Below are 25,331 nucleotides of genomic sequence, written 5' to 3'. Positions count from 1 at the left end.
CTAGTCTCCATGCTGGCAATCTTCATAAAGCTCCTAAAAGGTTTGCAAAAATTCAAGATGTCAAGACATAAATGTTTTGGTTAGGAGAAGCTAATATGAAAATAGAAGAAATGTTACATTGTCCACTCTTTTGTTTTATCGAACTTTGCCATTTTTAACCATGTATTTTTTAAACATGTTATACATGTGTTTTGGGACTGCATTACATCTTTAAATAAAGTATGCATTTTTCTTCTTATTATTATTTTAAAATCAAGAGATATTTTTTTGTAAAAGTTATATTTGGCATTTTATTTTTGTCCATGATTGGATAAGTATAATGACAAATTTACCTAAAAATTTCAACAAACTCCAAAGTGTGTCATGATGCTAAGAGGTAAACCAACCTTTTTTATACTTGAAATATCCCTATTTGGAGCTTTAAAAGTCATTATGTCCTGGTAAACCTCGATCTTACCTTTATTTAGGCCATTAAGACCCTTGTCATTCCAACAAACCTTAAAAAGGAAGATCTTGTTGAAAAGAAAGAAAAACAAATAAGTGAATGATAAAAGATGTTTCCAAACAAAATCAATTGATATGGCTACATGGTAATAGTGTGCACTTGTATTCTTATATATGTTTGACCTTAAAGTTCTTCAAATCGATCAAGCAAGGCTAGCATTTGTATACAAAGGCAAGTTTGGGTTTGAGATTAAAAAATATCATCTTTGATATTTTATTCACAAGTAAAAATAAAGCCCTTGTTTTCTCCTTTGATCTTTGAATATTTCTTGAAATATAACCATGACTAGGATCACCCTTCACATTGAGGGTATGTTTTGAAAGACAATTGATGACATTCTCCGAATTGAAAGAGATAAGAGAAATGTTAAAAGGACAAGAATGTTACACAAGGGAGCCAACAAATAATCAAGTAAAAAATTCAAATGATCAAATGAAAAAAAAATGAAAAATGATGATGAAAAAAAAAAGATAAATAGCTATGTAAAGTGTCCCTCGTAATGATGCAAAGTCCAAACTTGAAGATAAAAGGTAAAGAAAAAGCAGCATATACAATTAGGAGAATTAAGATTGGAATGAGATCAATCATTAAGATGACAAATTCAAGGCGACAAGCCTAAAAATATCTTCATATAGAATCAATGATCTTATGTCTTTGAATCCTTAAACACCATTTAAGCCTTATATATATTTTATTTCATAACCATAAACCATGGCCTATATTATAAGCATTCAAAAGTCATTTCTGATCAAAAGCAACTTGTTTTATGTTAGATGGTGTCGATCTAAAAAAAAAAGAAAAATGAACAACCTATTTATACACCATATTTATAGAACACTGAATCGTGCAACAAACTAAGCTCAACATAGCACGAGGCAAGATGCTCTCCTTTTGAAAGCCAAAAATTTACTTTTAAGAATTCAACTTTTTATTTTTAAAATAATATTTTATTTATCAAAGAAACCACCAAAGATAACTAAAATTTTAGGGTAACCATTCTTTTTCATGATCCCTGTCAATGCTTATCTCATTGTACATCGATAAAAATACTCAAAAATTGCATCTCGATATTAAATATTGTGTTTTGGGTTCTCAACCAAAGAATTTTAATATTCATAAAAGTACTTTCAAATTTACTACTCAAGGATTTCATTTCAACCTTAAGATATACAAAAATATAATCGATAAAATTTATGGATTGGTCATAAAAAATTACGTCGAGAACACAAGTCTAACCTACTAATGTTTATCGATTTATTTACTCTTCAGTTTTGACATGATTCTTAAATACTATTATAAATTTTTATTCGAATCTTAATAATTTTTTTATATCTGATATAAAAGTAATAAACATTAAACAATTATTTTAATATTTTTTTATTATATTAATTACCAAAATAGTGGAATTTTGAAGGTTTCAATCCAAATATTTAATAACTCGTGTATTATATAGTTCAAGGGTTTTTTTTTTCTTAAAGTTTTAGCCCAATACTCAAAACAAAACCCATTAGCTCTCATGTGAACCTCAAACCATTACTTGTAGAAAATGGAGCTTTCTCCTGGTTGTCACGAAAGGATAATTTATCATTTATCATAGATTAGGTTCCCAACAACGTTTCTTTGTCCTATTATTGCAACCTCTAGAATTAGCATATGGAATTGCCAAATTAACTTTTCTTTTACCCTACATGTTTATCTGTTGCAACTTGCCTGTCATCTTGCCGTGTGTTCTTATTTTAAAAAAAAAAATAAAGTGGCAAGGCTGCCTCTCGTCATAGTTTATCTTGGCTTTCCATTTTTGTTTGTTTCCCTTGCAATTAATTATTGGCATTGCTTAAGATCTTCATGCCAACTCCAGATTATGAATGGTTGAAAGTTTAATATTCATTAGAAGAGACAATGAAGGTAATAAAATTCAATATCTTAACAACATAATCTAAAAAGATTTCCAAGAATTTGGAAACCAGATTTGGAGTGATTAGATTAGGTTGTAGCAACATGTACACAAACAGTTGTCCATTTCAAGAACACAAACTCCATTAATTGATCAAAACTAACTAATGGCGGGATCAAACTGCAAATTCATCTCAAGTACTGCCAAATTTTGAATTAACACAAGATCTCTATACTGATGAGTTTTAATTAACTAGTTACAGAGAAGAAATGAAATTGATGGTATGTCGTCTGTACATCAGGAGAAAACTGTATGCTCAAATGGGAATCATAGAACTCCTACCTTTCTCATAGCTTGTGAACGTAAATCTTCCTGTAGAAATGGATCTCTTCATTCCAAATGGACTTCTAACTAAACCCAAGATCCCACCTCCTCCATTCTTCCGGTAATCATCACTACCCTCATCATCATCTTCACTAGTGCGTAATATATCAGCAATAGATGTGTGGTTTTGAGAAAAACTCGATGAAACAGACCTTCTAAGTGGTTGGATCGGATCGCTAATTTGTAATTCCGTACCAGTCTGCGAACTTTCAAGATCTTGATTAACCGGAGTCTTGGGAGTATCATCACCGATAACAAGACTAACGACGCCCTCTTGCCGAAAAGTACTCCCTTCTAAATCTTGAATCATTAAAACAGCATCATTAGTCCCATGCTGGTATTGAAGTGTTGAAACATTAGTTCTTGGCAGATTTTCTTGGACTGGCTCAGGTACAGCTGGTGCTTCACTGGGCAAGATATTAGCGGGAGCAATATTGGCACGGCATAGAGGACAACTTGCATGAGATTTGAGCCATGTATCAATGCAAGGGAGATGAAATGCATGGCTACACTTCGGCAAGAGCCTTAAGCTCTCATTTTCTTGAAACTCACTCAGACAAACTGAGCACTCTGTGCCTTCAACGAAACCATCACCTTTCTTGTACTTGCATACTGTGATAGACTTTACAAGTGCCTCATCTAATCCACCAGCAGGGATACCTTGCCATGCTTCACTAGCCATCTGATCATGGTTTTCATTCAAATCAGTGGCTCCATCGCCCTGGCCCCGCCGCCTACAATACTTGGATATGAGAGTATAGTATGTCACCAAGATGAAAGCACTTGCCAGGATACCGATAACTGCTATAATAAGAGGAGACAAATCAGTATTAGAATCATCATCACCAAGAGTAAAAGGAGGTGGAGGTGGGAAAATGATGTAACACCGTTGTGGACAATAAATGCTACAGATTCCCTGTGAACAATCTCTATAGGTACTATATGGAGCCCAAGGATTTTGGTTGCCAGTAGTAGAACCCATTTTGTTTTCTTGTTTCAATCTTGATACACCTCTAAATTTGCAGCAGTTCCTGCATGATATGCTTTCATCAGAATATTTACAAACAAACCTTGTGACTGAAAAAGAAAAGAGAGGGGAGCTGGAAGGGGAAAAGCAAGTGGGATTAGAAAAAGAAAGTATGAAAACGAGGAGCTTAAGATTGGAAGGTAAGCAAAGGAAGAGGAGAAGGGAAGTTGATGTGTCTCCCCCTTCTTGGTCCTTGTACTTTAAGAGTTTATTCTATTCTCTCTTTACTTTTCTTTTTTTTTCTTTTTTCTTTTGTTTTTTTCCTTTGCTTGATGTGGGTTTGATTGGATGGTTGTATATTGACTTAATTGTTTTTTTTCTTAAATCCAATGATCATTAATTAATTGGTGAAGTACCGTCCAAGCTTCAATGGTTGGTAAAGTGTAGGTGAGTGGCCTCTAACTCGCATCTCCTGTGAAAGCTACCACGCATTCAACCACGACTGTATCGCTAGTATATTCGGAGAGATAATTAGAAAAGTTTAATTTTTATTTATTTAAAATTAATTTTATTTTTATGTTTTTAGATTATTTTGATATGTTGATATTAAAAATGATTTTAAAAAATATATTATTTTAATTTATTTTCAAGCAAAAAGTATTTTAAACCATAACAGTTACCAACTCCCAAACATCCAGTGGCTTTTCACATGAATTTTAAAAATTTTAATCTTTTTTTCAAATTATTTTAATGTATTAATATAAAAAAATTAAAAAATTATTTTAATATATTTTTAATAAAAAATATTTTAAAAAAGTTTCGAAATCTCTTTAATTTCAAGCTTTTCAACCCTCGCACTTTCAGATCGTGGTCATATGTGGTCATTAGCTTCCTATCATGTGCAAACATACAAGTGGATGAAAGGGCTACGTGTGGACCATAAATTGAAAGTGTGTATTGTATAAGGACTAGTATGTCTATAACTACAATAGATGTAATCTTAAAAGGTGTAGCTCAATTGTTCAGATTCTAGGTTTGCTCACTAGAAATCACCAATTTGAGTCTCACAAACCTCAAGACCACTAGAGGTTTACATGGTTGTTAACTTTAGGATTCGTAGGATTAGTCGATGTGCGCGCAAGCAGGCTCAAACACCCACGTTAATCAAAAAAAAATTAGTAGAGAGGGTTATAAGAACCAAATCTAAAATTTGGAGGACTACAAGTAAGTAAATAAAAAGCGATGCAAGGCAATGTAATGTGTGAATTACTGAATATTTTGTGGAAGTATGTCACACACAAGCTTGTGAGTCATAAGGGGTTGGTCATCAAAGTTTTAGCTTTTGTGTAGACTTCTATGCCAATGATTTCTGTGGATTTTATAAAATTTTGGGACAAGAGAAGTAATGGCAAGAAAAGAAACGTATAAATAACCTTTTGTACAAGCACAAAATTAACCGAAAATGGGGAAGGAAGATTTGCGGGGAGAGCAGAATAAAGCATCAAACCACATGTTTTTATGCCATCAAATATAATATAGCCTTGAAATTCCCATTTGAAAGAATTATTGGAAATATGATTTAGTTTCCTGAATTTTAAATTTTTAATTGTTTAAAATTATTTTTTATGTTTTTTTTTATCGTGTCGATATATTAATATCAAAAATATTTTTTCAAAAATAAAAAAATATATTATTTAACATATGAAAAAAAAACCATAAAAAAATATGAAAAATGATTTCAAAGTATGAAAAAAAAAATATTTTAAAAAAACCATACCAATATCTCTGATGCTATGCATAATTTAACATAAATGATGAAATGTGCCATGTGATCATGAGGAGGCAATCAGCAGAGTCACATCCTGGGCTGGTTGTTGACAAGTACTTTTCTTAATCCGCAATCATGTTTGTTTTGAGTATCATTACGTCCTCCGAGGAGATGGTCTGGCGTTAGGTCTGGCGTTAGCTCTGGCGTCAATCACCAGTTTTCACCCTTAATTTATTATTATTATTATTTTCGGTTCCATTGCCCATTTAATTATGTAAAAAGTCTTGAAATCTTAGAGTCCCTTCAAGTAATCATAGAAATTGCCCCTCTCACTCTCGGAATATCATTTCTATTAAATTAAATAATCTTTCTTTCTCTTTTATATGTTTTTATTTTCCATTTTTTTTTATTTTGATTTCTCCAATAATTATTTTTACATTTCTCGTGCAACCTCACAAAGGATTGATGATTATTTTCCATGATTTTGCCTTTTCCTTTGTTTGTTTTTCAAGAATTATTATAAGAAATTAATAACTATTATTTAAAAAATGTTTTCCATACAACCTTGTAAGAAATAAAGATTCATTATCTTTTGAAAATAATAAAAGTTTGATAATTAATAATTATTCATTCTAGGATCCATAGTGTTCAAGAATTTTATAACGATGACACTAAAATAGAGCAACTTGCTCGAAAACCTTGCTAATGTCAATCATTGACTTCTTTTCAATTATTGACTCCTCTGATTGAAATAAACTACAACACATATATATTGAATTAAACAAAAAAAAAGAGATTAGTGTTGATTGATTTTTGAATTCATTTACCTGGGTTATCAAAATTTATTGAAATTGATTCTATAAGATCCATGACAGCACGAGGGCAGCATTCATGCATGCTCTCAACATTGTTCGTATTTACAATGTGTTTGCTAATGGGGCCGGAAATATTTTCAAACACTTTCATCGCTCCTGCTGCCGGCCACCGCCGGCCGCGATTATAATCATCATTCGATCTCATGGGCTCCGAAATGACAACAACATCAATAAGTGAACAGGGCGATCTATATATTGACTGGTGTAACAGTTCAGAAATCGCCATCTCAGCCATTGCTACCACCACCACCCTCATCCTTTCTAGCAAAATGATCCATTCACCACACAGACATCACCTCCAATTGTACTCATGCCCCTCCCCCCATTTTCACGACCTTGAGGACCACGGACATTTCCATGGTCACAATGGCTCCCCTTCTATCTTTTCTAATTTATTTGACAAAGTGCTTTATACCACCTTCAACACACACCCCACCACCAAACATTTTTTGTTTATCCATAAAAGAATTGTTTAATTTATTTCTTAAGATTAGAAGCAAACATTCAACTAACTTCTTTCAGGCCTACTTGCAGGTCTCATGAGCACAGAAATCAACCGAATGATGAGCATTTCTTGCCCGCCCATTACTACCCTAATCTTCGTGTAGAACAGCATTACTCTCTCACACGCACAGAGATTAAAATAATATCCATCCCTTGGAAATAATTTATTGACATCCTAAACCAAGGAAACAATGAACATCCCCATCGTTATGAAGTTACAAACATAATTCAAACCTACCATTGAATTAATAGTTTTAGTTGAAAAAAAGTATAATTCCTTCAAACAAGAGCAGAAAATTATACCAAAAGATAACATTGAACTCTGACATGAAAATTGTGAGAGCAATTTGATCGTAGCAACCTGACAATTTATGCTACATGTGTGTGGCAATCATGAGACAACACTAGACAAAAATACATTTCTTGTTATACATTTGTTATCTATATGCTTCATATACACGTGATTCACTGTCTTAAAATGATTTGAACCGCAATATAAGGCACAAAGAAAATAGAAAGAAGAGTTTTGGTATGGTAAATCTAGCATAAATTAGCAAACCTCCCTGCAGATTTATTCTCCTTGTCTTCTGTGTGAATGAATATTAACTAGGAATATTTTACTGAAATATGAAGGGATCTACGGCTCTAAGCTCTACCTTTTCTCTTGTCATCCAATGCCTGATCCAAAAGGGGCACACCAAGTAAGATGATCAAAACTTAAATCACATCAGAAAAGGCAACAAAGGGAAAATTATTTTATTGTTAGCAAGCAGAAGGGCTCAATGTGTCCACGCATATGTAAATGAAATTGATCAAACATCAGGCATTGCCAAAAGCAGTTGTCTGTTAACTTTTGCACTTGACTGACACGTTGAGCATTAGCCGATGTGAGTTTGAGTTCTTAAATATTTCATCCAAGAAGAGAACTTTAAAGTCATTGCTCTCAGTGGTATTTACAGCCTTACAATAGCTACAACCACATGGAAAATTTGTGTGGATTAACTACCTATCTTTTAGTGAAAATAGGAAACAAAGCTGCTCTCAGATGAGTTTTGTTCATGCCACATGTGTTCTTAATATTGGAACTATAAATGTTAGAAACCAAGGTAGGATAAGTCTTTTATTAAAAAAAACCAAAGATAGGATAACTGACACCAATTTTTCACATGGAAGAATAAGATACCTTGCTCTGAAACATTCTCATTGCCAACACAAGAGTGTCTCGCATTCTGCAGAAGTATATCAATAGCATCAGGTTAAACATCATCATATCCATAAGAAAAGGCAAAATATTTGGTGTGATCTTAACTATTTGTCATGTTCACTAATACTACCATCTGATTTAGAAAAGAGAATCCTAACAAAATTTTATCGGCCAACAAACAAACATTTGGTATAAATTGAACCATGCAAATTTATGCTATGCAATAGAAGCTAGAAGAAATATTCAGGGGGGGGAAAGCAATCAGAGAAGTTTCAATAAAAAACATGTTATATCACATAGTTATTTATGAGAATTACAATATATGGAGGCAGCACAAAGATTAAAGCATAGGGTTATTGTCTGTGCAACATAGGATAAAGAGGAAAATTCAGGAAGAATGTGAGACAAATGAGATTAAAGGAGGAGGAGGAGGAGGAGAGTTGAAGCAAAGAGAAATTAAGAATTGATTAAGTTTTCAATTATCAACCAAAACCTTTAGAATAAAGAATAGGTGCTTGAATATAAGAACCCAAACTCCTAAACTCACACAAATAAAGAAATGAAAGTATGTATAATTGATTTCCACATTCTCTCTAAAATAAAATATGTAAAATCCATTGTGGATCATCCATCATTGCCATTGTCGCCATAAGGTCATCATATTCCTTTTTATCAATATATTGTATAGAGTAATGCAATAAAAACAACTAAATAAATAAATAAACCATACAAACTGATGTGGCTTTCAATTTTTCTTATGCTTGACTAATCATTTAAGAATTCAGAGATCCACAGTTCACTGGTTAGTTGCACATTTGTTCATATGGATATTTAGTGTAACTTTTTTATTTGTTAATCACTTCCCAATGGCATATCTCATTATGTTAGATTATTTATATTGATCATCAAATCAAAAGAAATGGTTTTATTAATAATACTAGCATTTCCAATAGCAAAAATATTAACCAAGTTGTTTTGTTTCACAAACTACTAAAATGTTGACATTCCATCAAGTTGAACAAACATTGAAGGACTGAATACATGTAGCAAGTCATGAAACACTTGGAGAGGCAAGTTTGAAGTCCACAGTGCTAGCTGGGAATTAATGAGGCTTTATCACATCTCTCTACTGCTACTTCCTCTAATTCTACTCTAATGGCAATCTGAACTTAATGAACATGGGAGGAGTAACTGGGGTAAGTAGGAGTTATTGTAAAGGAGGCGGTATTGCCTTCATTCTATATCTCCATAGAGGAAAGTCGGAAACCACTTCCAATAATCTAATAAACCTGCCAGGTCTAAGGGCTTCTTAAGGAATTTACTATCTTTCTGGTCAACATCCCACCTGTCAGCTTTACATTTTCTGATGCTGAGCCAAAATAAAATAGCAATCCATTTGAAACAAGTAGCATGGAAATTACATTCAAATCAACATAAATATAGAAAATCTAACATAAGGTAGTAATTACCGAACATCATATGTACTGAGAGGATGAGAAGATCCATTGGAACATGTTAAAACAAATTGCGTTGAGAGTCCAGCAGGGATTTTTATCTGCAGAGTGAAAAAGATATAAAATAATATACAAAGCCATATGCACAGGAGAATAAACTTTCATTGCACACACACACACACACACACACACACACACACACATATATATTTGCAAAGATTTGTCATCTTCATGGTACTCTTTAAAAAAGAAAATAGTTATATAAATTGGCTCAATGGATAGTTAAGTACATAGAATGAAATTTATGTAGCAAAAGGCCCAAAGTTACTCCAAAAATGTATAAGAGAAATGGTCAAATTACTAAATTAATTGCTACCCTTGGGGAAAAAAAAAGGCAGAAGGGAAAAGTGGTGAAAGAAAAAAACATACAGATAAATCCTTTGAAAATTTCTCCGCAATAACTACATTTCCCCTTCCATCGCTCTTAATTTGGTACCCAGAACGTCGCAAAACTAGAGTTGTTGAATCCCAATTTTCAGAAGAGTCCGTCTACAAAAGGGAGTACAAGAAAACGTTTGTTAGAAGATATTTGATGTCATAGAACTGGATACAACATAATCATTGAAGAGTTGAAAAGGAGGCATCTTACAATCAAGGCAAGTTCAACAAGCATCAACCAAAATTTCACCTAGCATCAACGAAGAAACCCTCACAATGAAACCCAACCCAAATATCCTCCCTCCCCCCAAGCAAAACCCCATTTTGTTCCTTTAAAATCTCTAGACAGCACCCCCAAAGAAAATCTCAGCATCAAATAGCACTATAACATCTTAAACTGCCCAACCAATTGGAAATTGAACATAACAATTTAACATCCATATCCAGGGCACATTGACTGGCTCAAATATTGCTCTAAGAAGAATGAAAATGAGCACAATTTTAAATCAAAAGGAAATCTCTGGAATCTGTTGTTTACAACATACACAGAGAAGCAAAAAGAGGAGAAATCGACCAGCCAAAATAACCCATAGCTAATAAAATCTATAAGCATGGTTTGTGTACATTAAAAGATTTTTTATTTTAGCACATGATCTAACCATGTGTCATTCATAAAGCAAATAGACAGTAATTTGTTGTTTATAAGAAAACCTTGAGGTGCTCTATCAACTGTATAAAGGGTATTGAAAGTTTGGTTTGGATTTCAGGTTCATTATCTTTATAGCTTATGATAGAACAATTCTTGATAATGTTAGCTTTCACAGTTTTACCAAGGGGTTGCCATTACTGGCTTCTCAGCCCTGGAACACAATAAAAGTAAGGAATCATGACCAAAGGCTTTCCACTTGGAACCAAATAAACAACTGTAGCAGATAAGTAAAAGAAGAATTATCACCAGACAAAACTAGCAGCCAAAGGTCAGCACAAGGCATTTAAGTTCTTACTAATTTCCATGTTTTCATTACAAGCAATTAATGGAAATGAAGATCCAAAAGAAAGGATGGTAAGAACGTATTTATATGTACCAACAATCCCTACTCGTACATCCAAAGGAGGATTAAGAGGGAGCACTTCTAATACCTCAAATCATGCTATAATATCTCCTCGTTAAGGTAGATGACAAACACCTCACAAACATTTTCTATTACATTGAAAATAGAAATTATATTGAGCATGCATAAAAATTTAGTTATAGAGCTACCCTTGTGTAAAATTGTTTTTCAGAAGTTTGCACCATTTCCTTTTTCTAATTTAAAACTTTATTTTAGAAAAGAGCTCACGGTGATGGAAAAGAGTCATACTGTTGAAAAAAGGAGTTTCCTTTACACATTTTGGCCAATATGGGCCTCAATAACAAAAATTCAACATGCACCTCAACAGAGAATTAAGATTTAGCAGGTATATGCTATTGTTATTGTGTATATTGCATGTTGGATTGTGCTCTAATCCTGCCCGTACAAGAAATTAAAAAACTGCAAATTATTTTGGATTTCAATTTTTAGTTTGTTGAGACTCTGGATTAATACATAATCAAGAGGATTCAAGTTTTAGCTCCTAAACAAGATTGCTTCATGTGGTTTGCTTCCAAGTGCATGCACCTCCCCCCCCCCCCCCCCCCCCCCTCCAATCTCCAAAAAGTTTTCTTTTTCTTTTTTATTTATTTATTTTGGAGAAGAAAAAAGGGGGAAGAATTTAATATTGTTCTTCAACATATAAGCAGTTCAAAAGAGTAAAAGCGGGACCTCGATTCTATCCAATTTCCAAATGCACCCAAGTCTATTAGCCCAATCAAAAATCAACAAAGAGATGAAAGGTTTAAATATTAGACAAGTTAATTTTTTGTAGTAATAACCAAAATGTTCTAAAATTAGTATCAGAACATTTGTAACTACATTGAAGTTTCCTAAAAAATTACTTCAACACAACATCTTACAACGCGTATGCTTTCATCTACCAGGCATCCCTTTTCCAACAACCAAATCACCATATAGGATAGGAATCTATTTTATTTTAGGGAGAGGGGGAGAACCATAACATATCATTAGAAGAAAAAAATCGTAAAACTAGTCTCGCATACACGTACTTCTGTTAAAACAAAACCATACCTACCAGCAATAGAACACTAAATGTGGCTTCACCCTTAGAAATATAAGTATCAATCTCCCGTTGCATATCTGGGTCTACAAGTAGATCATCATAAAGTTATGAAAGAATATAGCAGACTGGATATAAAAATCAATAAACAATTACCACTTAAGCAAATCTTCAATTCATGCTAGCATGCCAGTTAAGTTTGCGAAAAGGATGAAAAATCATAAGTAATGGTGATTGGCATCATGCAGGGGTCCAAGAAAACATAGCTTCTTAAATCAATTCACGTACATTTTCACCTTTCTCCTTGTTGACCAATACATACATGTGAGAGCAAGCAAGAAGTATATGCTCAGTCAACAAGGACAATGCCTAAATGCCAAATATAAGCAAAAAGGCTTCTAAATGTGCACATGGCAACTTGATTTTCAATCTTCAATGATTGAGTCATTCATTAAAGAAGCTGATTGGAAATCACAAAAATTCATAAGTTTCACAACAGCAGCTTAGATATAACACCGAGTGGAAGAAAAATTATAATCTCAACATAACTATGAGCAGAAATAATAAAAAATGGTCATTAGCTATATAAACTGACACTATCACAATGTATTGAACACAGGAAAGACCATTATGATAAATAAAGAAGAAGATAAAATGGATAATGCTGTACCCAGTTGAAATTCAAACTTTCAACATGTATGGACTTAAATCATATATCTACCATAATTTGAAAAAATGGCTTCATCCTACGAAAAATAGACACATAAAAGTTCTGTTTCATATGATTAAAAAAAGGTCAGTCACTTCATATACTAAGTACTTCAAGATTTTAAGATATTAAAGAGATGAATCCATTTCAGACCCACTTACCACATTTTATTTTGTTCTGATCATTAGCAAAAAGCCTCACCAGTTCCCCCTGACAACATAAGAAAATTGGAATAAATCAGAATATCAAGAGTTACATTTATTTGTAATCTGAAAAATTTTCAGTGCAACAACTCAACTAGATCCGGAAGACAATAAAGCAGATTAAGGAAAAAGATCAAATAAAGCAGCAAACAAAAAAAAAGGCAAGAAAAGGATTTTTTGAGTGATATTTGTATTTTTTGTGAAACTATGTTATTACGCTCAATACATTACACGTGGATTTTCACACCTTAGGAAATGCATGCTAAGTCATAAAATCACCTGGCGGCCTTGGTCATCCATAGGTATGCACTCGACAGCAATCAACTTATCAACATCATCAGCCGTGACAATATATTCTGGATTTGTTGCTCCTGAGTCAAATATTATCATAAATGATATATCAATGAGATAACCTTTAAATAAGAGCACTATCGGAAAGTCAAAAATGCATTTCATATTTTTTTATTACCTTCAATGTACTGCCTAGTGCCATCCTCAAGATGATGAACCCACTATAAGACAAAAGAATAAACCATTGGTGTGTGGATAAAATAACATTTGTTGTATTCGGAATGTCTTAATTGATGGCAATTCTTGTATAGAAAACTTAAGCACATCACCTGAAACATGCAAAGAGAAGTCCCACGGACAGGGAATCCACATCCAAGGAGTTTTTCTCCAGGAGTAGCATCACCGATAATCTGGAAACCCTCAATGCCAGGGAGATCTAAAATGAAACAAGTCCATTAGGTTTCATCAGAAACAAAAAAAGAAAATTCTCCACATAGAAGCATCCTCACCATCTGAAACAGAGGAAGCAATCTCATCATTCATGCTGGAAGGATGGGGCACATCATTGGCCATCTGTCCTGCTCTCGCATTCATATCACTTTTTCCGAATAAACTATTGGAAAGAGGGCCAGCTACCTTCCTGTGACAAAATCATATATAATTAGAAAAGTGGCGCAAGTATCAGATAACAATAAGTCCTATCACTGAAGAGAAAAAGAATACTGCTAGTTCTTGTACAAGAAAAGAGAGAACCAAAGCATTAAACTCTGTAAAGCATCAAATATAAGATGACTATCCTGCAAAGTTCTGGTATAATAAACTTATATGAGACAGCATGACGTGAACAACTTGGGATAGTGTTCTGCAAAATATTTAGATGTGGTAGGTTTGGGGAATTAGATATTTAAGGAAAAAATTAAGATATTATTGTAGGAGTGAAGTTGGAAAGAAATAGAAATAAAGGCAGTGGAAGAAAAGAGTGCTTAGGGAAAAGATAAGACGAAGAACACTCAAGAACACAAATATATGTACAAATCTTCTGCAGATTGTAAGCTGTGAACATTTTGTTATATTTCTGAGTTAATACTCTTTCCTTGTTTAGTTTTCTCTATTAAGTATTGTAATATTTCAGCCCAATTTCAGAGATTTCAGCCTTGATTTGGTTTGCCACCTCTTGTATATATTTTGTCTTCAAGATCAATGTAAACATTTATCAGTTTCCATTAACCTGACACAAACTAAACCAAAATACACATAATTCCATTATTGAAGTCCTTCATGTCAAAGAATCACTCAACAATTAATCTAAGATGTGAAGCCCCAAGAATGATTTTATCTTTATTAATATAAATACAAGAGAAGGGGAGTGGAGTGGTAGGATTCAAAGCTTGGATCACTGGTCCAAAAGCGTGAATGCCATGTTAAAGAACCACTCAACATAAAAGCTTAATCTATTAGTTAAAACCCCAAAAATGGTTTTATATTTTATTTTCTAACATAGAAAATAGAAATAGAAATAGAAATCTAAACTAAATATTATAGGGAAATCATGAATATAGAGAACTCCTAATTTACGTCTTTATCCATTCCAAAACAACCAATAGAGGATAACATAATCTTAAAAATTGCTTTACTCATAATATATCTTCACAAACTAATATTGATTCCTAAGTCATTAAAAATTTTCTTACGTTAATTAATTGATCTACAGACTATGAATAGTTCCTAGAAAATGCTTCCAGTTTAATTTAATAATATCTTTCTAGATATAATATGTACCAATACTTCTTACACATTTATAACCACCTCTGACCTTTCTGCTTCAATAACCATTCTGGTTCTGAAAACTTTGCTGAGGAGAGAACATACTCAGATTTATTCAAAATGACTATTGTAAAAACTTAAGAAAGTTTGTGTTAACCAAACATGACTACTTGAACAATATAGAATGAATCTCCAACAATTTCTAGAGCTTCACAAGTCTTAAACCGAAAAAATAGGTTCTGTGATTTATAGCTAGTTACCTAACAACAATATTATCCGCCATAAGAAAAGGATTGAATGCACTGCATCCAAACTATATAAATTGTACCAACCTGTCTGGATCAAATGAGAACTCTGGGAAATTGTTGTTATTTAATAGCTGGTGCATCCCATTATGAAGTGTTAAATTTGATTTATCAGCAAGATTTGTCTCATGTACAAATTTTGGCATATTGTCATTCAGTTCCAGATGACGTTCAGCTATATCGTGATTAGAAGCAGAAGTCCCATGGTGACCCTGCATTGAAAAAGAGAGCAAAATAATAAGAGAAAAATCATTAATAATTTAATCATAAAGCCAAGCTCGTGTACTGAAAAGGTGACAATAAGGAGACAGAAAACAAGTAGATTACATGCCAGTAATACCGTGGATCGATGAGTTGTTTGACCCGTCAAGATGCCAGAAACAGGATTGTCTATATCATGAGAACTGCTTCCATTTTTAGAACCCAGCACAGATGCTATCTCTCTGATTATATCCTGTGATAAAAGTAAATCACAAGTGTTAACATTATTTTAACTCATTACCAACCGAAAAACAACCAGATCTTGATACAGGAAAAACTTTGATAAAAATGAGCACCCCAAGTCCCAAAATAACATTTTTAGAACAAACCAAAAGAATGTTTTCAAGGAAAAATGCTCAAGTCAAATATTGATGCAGGAGATGTAAAGATGGGTAAAGGAAAAAATGCTTTTGTATATGCATGGTAAGGGAGTGGTTGGATCTGCAAGTCTAAGATGCACATACTTAAATACATGCTTGCATATGGAAATGAAAAAAAAAAAACTAAAGTTAAACCTCGGGGACTCATGAGAACATATAGCTTAAATTAGATAAAATGAAGCATTTGAAATTTAATCAAATACAAGAATGATAATGGCAAGTTCTTAATTTGGCAAAACACAAAAACAAATGCGGCTCTTCTGCAGCATGCCTCATAGCTTACATGTGAAGTTCTAATATTCCACTGCAATTGATCATGCAGGAGCTGCAAAATATATATAAAGAAAAAATAAAGTAAAATTAGTTAAATTTTTATTTGATAGATATTTGAATGTTGTTCTCATGCTTAATAAAAGCCATCCATCTGATGTCAGCTAGATGCAGGCATTTAGAGATCTTTCCCATAAGAGTACATATTTACAGGATACATGGGATCAAATATGATACAGATTCACAGACAAGGATAGAGTGTAACTTGTTCGAGGACCAACACAAAATATAAGGCATTTCTCATGCCTTCCCAAAGAACTTAATAAAAGAAAAAGGTACCTGGGAATGGCCCATCAGAATAAGATAAATCCAGAGCATGCTTTGATTCTAGGGTTTCTTTTTTTCTTGTTTCTTTTTTGGCAACAAGTCAATGGGAGATAAAAACATAAATGAGAGCAGCCTCAAAGTTCATGCATTGTCTTGCAGTACCATGTTCACTTCTTGCAGATATATAATCCATGTAATTAGTTACCTTTACACTGTTAGAAATAGCAGAGGCATTTACAACATGGGGCCGGATTCCATATTCAGCCAATAAGCCAAGCAAGGATGAAACGAAAATATATCTATCATCATCCACAACCTGGAGAACAAGTACACAATTCACGGATGCATTTTACCCAAAACACATTCAGGAATAATTTGATAACAAAAAAAACATAAGGCAAAAAGATTAGGAGCACGGTAAAAAGGTATTAATATTAGTCCATCACAACAATTGATAGTATCACTTTCCTCAAGTTGTTCAACTGAGAGGGCAGAGAAGTCAAGCACATATACGAAACTACAAAATTGTTTTTCCTTTATGTTTTACAGAAAGCAAGGATGGGAAGCGTCTGTTTACACTTCCCAAGCAGAATGTTCTACCCTGATAAATTAGTAGATGTCAAAAAAATTTAAATATTCAGATGTGTATATGTATGTTGATAACATGATATCCAACATTCACTTTGAGCAATTTATATGACAAAGCTAAGCTAGGTACTGTGCATGATATGATCTAGCTCACACTGCATTTGTATATAAACAGAAAAACAATAATGGATTTACTTATAAAGCTACTGATTACTAGCAAGACCATTACAATGGACAAAACTACTTTCCATATGAGAGTCCCAACAACCAATCACTACAGGCTAACCTTTAAACATGGAATTAAGTTTACCATTTATTGTCGGAACTTCACTTAAATTAATTACTTGTTTCCCTGGTTGAAGCAAGTAGCTTAATGTTAAGGCAACTTCAGCTTCCATGCTTTTAAGCATTATCTACGGACCACTTAGGGTCAATGGCGAAGCTCAAGGTTTTTGCCGAAAGAGGCCAAAACACGTACTGTAACATATTTTATAATGGTCGCGTGCGCGCAAACACACGCGCACACACATATAAATGAAAAATTTTATCAATTCAAATTAATTATATAAATCATATAATATAAGATAAAAGAATAAAAATATGTGAAAATGTATTCAAATTATAAAACAAATAAATGTAGAATTGAATTGAAAGTTATACTCTAGAGCATGTGTGGTACATTAAAGAATATGAAATATATCTTGACATTTCTTATATATGTAGCTTGTAAAAATAGAAAATACTAGTAAGTTGACCCACACTCTGCCGTGGGTCAAATCAAATTCTTCTTTAACCTAAAAAAACAATGTGCAGACATTATCAAACGCATTTTCTAACATAAAAAAATAATTGTGAATTGAAAAGTTGATGTGTGCATTTAATAAAACTAATCTAGACTTATATGCACCAACAAATATTAAAAAAAAAATTGTTAACACTAACTAAAAAAATTGAGAGAAATACAAATTAAAAACCTGATCTCATGCCGCAATGAGCTCTTCAAGTTTTTTTTATCTAATTATATGAAAATGAAATTATTCTTGTTGTTTTAAGAAGAGTAGTAATTTAAATTCTACTCAAACAAAATAATTTTTTAGTATAATTCCTTATTTTCATATGAATATATTTTTTTAACAAAAAAGTATAGCATTCCAAGCTATGTTGTTGACTCAATAAAAACCAAAGGTAATTAGAATAAATATCCAAAAAAAAAAAATTGAACGATTTGAAATAAAAATAAAAAAGGTATCTCTTTAATTAAAACCCCTTCATCTTATTAATACGCTCTCTTATTTTACATATTTTTACTAGAATAATTGTTTTTTAATAACAGACTATCAGAACCATAAAAGCAAGTTTTAAAACATATTTTGAACTAAATGTATTAATAAGAAAAGGAATAATATAATGTTTGCACAATGTTACAAGGAACATTTTGGAATCTATTTTTTTATTAATGTAATTTTTCATATTTTTGACAAAAAACATGTTTTTTTTTAAGAAGCATAGTTCAATGAATAAAAAGTAACAGCAATTTGAAAAATATATTGGTGATAACTATAATAACTTAAATTTCATTTTAATTGAATATTCAAATATTAAAAAAAAAAGTTTGAAGAACAAGATCATATATAATAGCTATTGAAATGATTACTAATATTATATAAAAAAAAGCTAGATTCTTATTTGAAAATAAATATTAAATCAAATGATATCTAATGAAATAATATATTAAATATAATTTTATTTATTTCATTATAATTAATTTTGATTAAACTTAAAAAAAAATAATACTCATGAATGGCTGTAAAAAAAAAGTGTTTGCCAATATTATAAAAAAAAATGTTATAATCTTATTCGAAAACAAATTTAAAATTGAATGGCATTTATAATTTTAATTATTTTATTTTAAATAATTTTAATTGAAATTTAAGAAACAAAATAAAAAATGGTCTCATAAAAAGAGCTAGGCTTGGATGGGCCAGCCTCTAGCCCAAAACACTAGCAGGCCCATGTGCGCTTGGCTCTTTTTTAAAAAAAAAATAGATGAATGAGGTCAAATTCTAGCCATTAGAGAAGTTGCTGTAAAGTCAGGGTATGACTTCATGACTCAAAAAACCCATTTTTCAACCCTTCTTTCATCTGAGAATATCTAAGCTAACGTTTGATTAATGTCTTTGAACATGAGAGATGAAGACAGAAGGGACACGTCTCCTTGTGCTTCCTATTTTAAGAAGAGCATGGAAATTCACTCCAAAACCGTACTAGAGATGAATTTATTTTATGTTTGTCTCTGTGTCTTTAACCTAACACGTTTTTGTTCCTACTGTCTCTATTTCTTTTGTCCTAGAACACTAACCAAATATAATCTAAGAAACACCATATAGACCTCACTAAACTCATTTTTAACCTTAAATCACTCATTTCTACTTATTTCAGCAAAATAATGGATCAAAAACACCTAAACAGCACTCCTCTCATTAAATGAAACTCATTGACACCAAGATCGTGTTTTTTTATTGTCGGAAAGTGGCCAATCATCTAAGTTCTCTCTCCTATCTCAAGTGCAGATATTGAAAAAATGAACAAAATAAAGTTTTGGACTGAAACTAAAAATCCAAAAAACAAAGAGACCAAAAATGAAAAAAAAAATTAGGGACTAAAATTTTAAAATGTGCCTCTCATGAACAATGAAAAAAAAGGTTGTTTTTTGTTTCAATGTCAAGTTTGGTCCCTGAAGTTTCAAATGCTTTTATATTCTATTTTATCAAATGGAGCATTAACTTAATGTCAGATATATTTTTTCAAGACAGTGAGAACCCATTAACAATCTAATCGAAACAAATTATCAACCTCAAATCCTAATCAATGCCTTGATGATGATGAAATTGAAAGAAAAAAAATAGTTGGTGACTAAAATAGAAAAGGCTTCAAGGATTAAAAAACAAAGAAAAACATTGTTCCAATCCACAATGTTTTCTCTCTTGTTCTACAGTGAATGTCTGAGCAGTTTTAGTTTTTTTAAATTTTAATGAAAGGTTTAGTTAATAAATACAATAGATGGACGAAAAAGAAGGAATGATAAAAATTAAAATACATTAGTAAAAAGAAATTAAAAACAACGAAAGAAAGAAAAGGAAGATACAAATGTACGTCAAAATGAGGAATGCTTGCCAAGCAGGTGAATGGGCAATACAACACTCTTGAAATTTTAAGTGTCATTTAGGTCGAAAGTACACACACTAGTTTTATCCTAATTAATCAATAAGCTATAAGTTGGGGCCATTTCACTAATTTAGTGATTTAGAGACTTGTTTGCATGTATAATTTATTTTAGTCAATAGACATTCTTACTTTTTGGCAAAGCAAAATAATATATTCAGTTTACATACATGCAAGGGGAGCCTCTTGTTCCAGGAATCATATGTTCCAGCAGTAACAGTGTAATATATCATTGTGGTGGGACCCAACATTGGGTCCAACATTAAGAAGCTGAACTGAAGTTCATAATCTTCTTTAACTATTGTCTATGTTTTTTCTTAATGTTTAGCATCTTTGGAAAGAACAAATTTTATGATGAAAAATATATATTGTTGCTTTTTACGGAAAACCTAAACTACATGATCAAAAAAAAAAAGATAAAAAAGATAAATCTAAACTAATTTATGTAACTCTGTGGTAGATTGGTTAAAAACAGGAAAATAATTTCCTCTTTTAGACTATGTTTACGTATATAGCATATGGAAAAGGAATTGTCAAAAAGCTGGAACCAATAAAAATACTAGTACTCCTTTCATGACAAAAGAAAATTATTAGTTCATTATTATTTAAAAAAAATAGTATTTTCACTTAAAATTTGTTTTTTCAAATTACGCAGAGTATTTGTAATATCATATGTTTAAAATTTAAAGAAAAAAAAAGTGCCTTAGCATCTTGTGTGTCCAAATGTTTGGAGGTAAAGGTGGGTTAAACTAATATTAATGGAATCCAGTGCTCCATGAATTTGTATTGGTTTAGATAAGGCTGAACCCTGTGAATCATTATCACATAAATTTTCATTTGCACTATGTTGTATTCGCTATGAACCCTATGCTCGGTCATGTCACAAAATTAAACAGTAAAAGCAGGTCATATAAGGATTTTATTTAAAATAACTGACCAGAATCACCTGAAAAAAAAAAAGGGATTTCTTCAAAATGACAATGATATCTCTGCTCTTAGCCTCGATATCTTCGTTGTTAATAAATACTTCTTACTTTAGTTTTACTTAATCATGGGTTGATATCAATGTTCATGCAGCACAGAAAAAACTAAAATGTATTCAGAGGAGTAGAAAAGCATAAGCTGGAAATAGAAAATGTACTAGACCTTCAAATCATGGGTCAATTGTAAATTTTCTTCTAGATCACCTTTTCTGCGAGCCAACTCATTTGAAGCAGAAGTAATTGCTTCAGTTTGCTTCTCATCAATAGCCTATCATTCAAAAAGATGTTGCTTCAGCAAATAGATCAGAGATTGAAAAACTGCTCTCACAATCCATCTTGGTACATATAGAAAATTACTGCATCAAAGGAAAGGGTGAGAACTGCTATTTTACAAGATGGACAGACCATTCTTAAGTATGAAAATTTCCTCTCCAAAATATATTTCTCATCAAGCAACTGAAGCTCCTGGCACCATATAAAACAAAGCAATTGCATGTAAGTCAGAAATCTAATAACACATTAGCCATTATGATCATCTAGATGCAGACTAGCAAAGGCCTTCAGATAAATTTACCCTCAAACAGGCAGCAGCAATTTGTCCATGAAGAATCTGGATCTCCTCCTTTTGTGCTCTTAATCGTAAATGAAGCTCCTACTTGCAAATTCATAAAGTGTAAGCAAGCCACATCAAGCTTCACTGTAAGTAAAGAATCAAAATCTCAACATGGAGAACCCTGAAAAGCACCCGTACCATAGCCTCTCTGTCTTCAAAATAATTGAGATTGCCATTGGTTTTCAACTTCCTAGGAGCAAGATGTGCCTCACCATCATGCCTACAGATAAAGAGAATACTTGAAATGAAATAACATGCTGCACAACTCTTGGATTTTAGCCAATCATCCATATTTAGGATACAGGAAGTTAAATTGATTTGGCCCTCATGTAAGCATTTGAATAAAGTAACTCTTCCTGGGGTCATTGGTTTAGGCACTACCTGTTTATTGAATCAGAATTCTGAGGGCAAACACGTTCGTTGTTAAGCTCTTGCATGTGATTTTTACTTGAAGACACACATTGGCTGTTCTAGGTACTCTTCAAGACAACCACTGCTGAATGACTGTTTAATTTCTCCATGATCGCCAACAAAATCATGCATTTTACCTCATTTTATTCCTAGTTCCCCTTCGTCCAAAGGCAATGCAACTTTTAACAAGTCACAACTCCCAAATGCTGTAATAGGCACAACTACCAATTAATATATGTACAAATAGGAGGAGAAAACGGTAGATATTGATTATCGTGTGAGGAAACTGAACCATGGAAAAAGCATTATAAACTAAACTATAATTGTATGAAAGAAAGAGCATGTCGTGGAATAATAAATTGCTAGTGTTACTTCCCCATTAGACAACCTGAACAAGTTCATTAGCCATATATGAATTTCCTCAAGTATCGATCTTGCCACATGAAGCACATGGATTGAAGCATGCTATTGGACTTTTTCAAGACCACAAGAAAATGCATGTTACACTTGGATATTAAAGTCAACAACTTGAAAAGTTCTAATAAACACATATCAATAGATTAGATGACAACAACCTCCCCTGGCTGCACCAAATAGAAAGAAGATCATTACATATATACATACATACTCTCTTCTCACTTAATTAGCCTTTTCCACCTATTAAAAAATAGGCAGTTTGATGAAAACAAAGATGCAGCAGTACTCCTCCTATTTGAAGATGTAACTATATACTACCAGGGGTTGAATCATCATTAGGAAAATTTTCAAGACTGCAAAACCACACAAGATTGACCCAGATGAACAAAAAACAAAAAATAGGATATATTCCTCAAATTGACAAGAGTAACATTTTCTCTGAATTTAATTAGCAAACAGTCGTAGTTGAACCCAAAAAAAAATTCCAAGGTTGACATGAAAACAACCACATGTCCTCTAAAATCAACCGGATCATAAAAGCTACTACACCTGACAGCATAAAATTATACTTGTGTGATCAACTGTAACATACTGATGCCTTCCTTCCACTATTATCACTTACAAATAAATAAGTTCTCTAACGAAACCATAAAATAGTTAGAATTTCTTTACAATTGGTGAGTAGTAATTTAATGAAATTCAGAAGAAGAAAAATTATAATTTTGCGTCCTAAAAATGGAAAAGAATCCATAAAAAAAGTACCTGTTGTGTAGGAGCCGAAAGAGAGATCTGTTTCTGTGTTTTGTGAAGGAACTGAAGGACGAAGAGGAAGATCTTAATCAATGGAAGAGAATGAGAGAGCGAGGAATGCGGAGGATAGGAGTGTTAATTAAAGTCAAGTGTGGGTCGCAACCTATCTTTGTTTTCCTTTCAATCTAATCTTCGTTTCGCACTAGTTTACCAGGGGACTTTTCCATCGTGTAGACCGTTTGGAATTTGGAATTGCGAAACACCACTGCTGTTTCTCGAAATATATTTTATATTAAAATAATATTTTTTTATTTTTAAAAATTTATTTTTAATACTAATATATTAAAACAATTTTAAAATATAAAAAAATAATTTTAAAACAAAACACAAGTCACCCTACGTTTATTAAACAAACTCTTAACTAATTTATAACTTTGTATGCGGCGCTACCCAAACTTTTTTAAACTTACATCAAATTTTTAGATTTCTAAAATATTTTATCATTAAACTTTAAAATAAAGTTATCTTGATTTTTTTATAAAAATAAATTTTCCTATCAATATATTTTTTATTTATCTTAAATAATGTAATATTTTTAATTAAAATCATTATTTCTATTTAAAAAAAATATTTTATAATTATTAAACCAAGTTAAGAAAAAAATATCAAAATAAAATGACATGTTTTTGTGTGATTGAAAACTAAAAAAAAAATTATAAATGTAATAAAAACTAAAATATAGAATGTTCATATTAATAATTTTAAATTCAAATAGAAATTTATAATAATATTTAAGAATTATGTTAAAATTAAAGAATAAGTAATCATGATAATTTTTTTTAAGTTCCCCAAAAAAAAAAAACAAGATAAAAAAAGAAAGAAAAATTCATCAACAAGTTAGGCCCAACATCAACCCACTAGGAAAAAGGTCAAGAGGGCGCGAGCTTAGAGGTCAAGCTCGCTCGCCTAGCTCTGTTATATTTTTTATTAAGGGGAAATGATTATTTAAAAAATATATATATAACAAATAACAGGTCGTTAGTTAAGATTTAGAAAATAGGTGCAAAACTCAGCACTTGAACCCGCAATCTCTGACTTGTCATGTACAACTCAACAATGACACTTAATTGTTATGAAATGATTAAAAAATATATTAAGAAGCTTTATTATTCATATGAATAGTAAAGCACCAAAAAAAAAATTCTAGTTCTTTTAGAGTGTTTAGGTAATTATATGTTTGTTAATGCGTTTCAAATTACTTTTTGCCTAAAAAGAATCAAATTTAGAGACTTAAACGTAAGACAAATGAAATTTAGAGAAAACCTTATCTTGATTTTTAAAGAAATTAGAAAAAACAATTACATGAAATGGATTAATGATATATAGCTATTAACAAAATGGAGAAAACTTCAAATGAATTTGGACCTTTCCATGATTATTTAATGGGTTTGATTTTTTTTAGTTGGGCTTGGGTTGATAACCCATGTTCTCCTACAAAACAAGTCTTTTTATGCAGAATAGAAGACCCTTTGTAAGTCCAATTCAGCAAAGCATACGAGAAATATAATATATAGAAGAAGGAAAATAAAAAGTGTGTTATGGTCTATGTGTATGGATTTGTTGTATTCTTTAGTTGTTTTTCATATCTAGTAGTATTTATATACCTCATATCACTTGTATTTTTATTGTT

General features: G+C 31.9%; 2 protein-coding genes across 7 annotated transcripts; both read right to left on the bottom strand.

Annotated features, from left to right (window-relative positions):
• Positions 1-2,524: 2,524 nt before the first annotated feature.
• LOC7493878 (RING-H2 finger protein ATL52) lies at positions 2,525-4,043 on the bottom strand. The gene has a single exon (XM_002319193.4). It carries the CDS (start codon positions 3,763-3,765, stop codon positions 2,716-2,718), a length of 1,050 nt encoding a protein of 349 aa, XP_002319229.4. The 5' UTR covers positions 3,766-4,043; the 3' UTR covers positions 2,525-2,715.
• Positions 4,044-7,183: 3,140 nt separating this feature from the next.
• On the bottom strand, positions 7,184-23,895 carry LOC18104169 (uncharacterized). 6 transcript variants are annotated; one of them, XM_024583856.2, is made up of 20 exons: positions 23,654-23,895; positions 22,445-22,680; positions 22,202-22,283; positions 22,025-22,102; positions 21,856-21,915; positions 21,614-21,718; positions 16,863-16,973; positions 16,344-16,385; positions 15,751-15,873; positions 15,447-15,631; positions 13,860-13,990; positions 13,680-13,786; positions 13,529-13,571; positions 13,339-13,430; positions 13,018-13,066; positions 12,163-12,233; positions 9,985-10,104; positions 9,571-9,656; positions 8,081-8,126; positions 7,184-7,575 (listed from the first exon to the last, which is right to left on the bottom strand). In XM_024583856.2, the coding sequence occupies exons 2-20, from the start codon at positions 22,498-22,500 to the stop codon at positions 7,543-7,545; spliced, it is 1,620 nt and encodes a 539-aa protein (XP_024439624.1). In that variant the 5' UTR covers positions 22,501-22,680; positions 23,654-23,895; the 3' UTR covers positions 7,184-7,542. The 6 variants fall into 6 exon arrangements, with proteins under 6 accessions (XP_024439624.1, XP_024439625.1, XP_024439626.1 ...); XM_024583857.2 differs by having other exon boundaries at positions 15,760-15,873; XM_024583858.2 differs by lacking the exon at positions 16,344-16,385.
• Positions 23,896-25,331: the final 1,436 nt, after the last annotated feature.

Source organism: Populus trichocarpa, chromosome 13, assembly GCF_000002775.5.
Source record: "Populus trichocarpa isolate Nisqually-1 chromosome 13, P.trichocarpa_v4.1, whole genome shotgun sequence".
Classification (NCBI taxonomy): domain Eukaryota; kingdom Viridiplantae; phylum Streptophyta; class Magnoliopsida; order Malpighiales; family Salicaceae; genus Populus; species Populus trichocarpa.
This window is presented reverse-complemented; position numbering and strand designations above follow the sequence as displayed.

Excerpts from the sequence above, each read along its gene's own strand:
- LOC7493878 (XM_002319193.4), bottom strand. The coding sequence starts at position 3,765 with ATGGGTTCTACTACTGGCAACCAAAATCCTTGGGCTCCATATAGTACC.
- LOC18104169 (XM_024583856.2), bottom strand. The coding sequence starts at position 22,500 with ATGCAAGAGCTTAACAACGAACGTGTTTGCCCTCAGAATTCTGATTCA. Across the intron at positions 8,127-9,570 it reads CTCAGTACATATGATGTTCG|AATGCGAGACACTCTTGTGT; the intron begins GTAATTACTACC and ends ATACTTCTGCAG. Across the intron at positions 7,576-8,080 it reads TGAGAATGTTTCAGAGCAAG|GCATTGGATGACAAGAGAAA; the intron begins GTATCTTATTCT and ends CTTTTGGATCAG.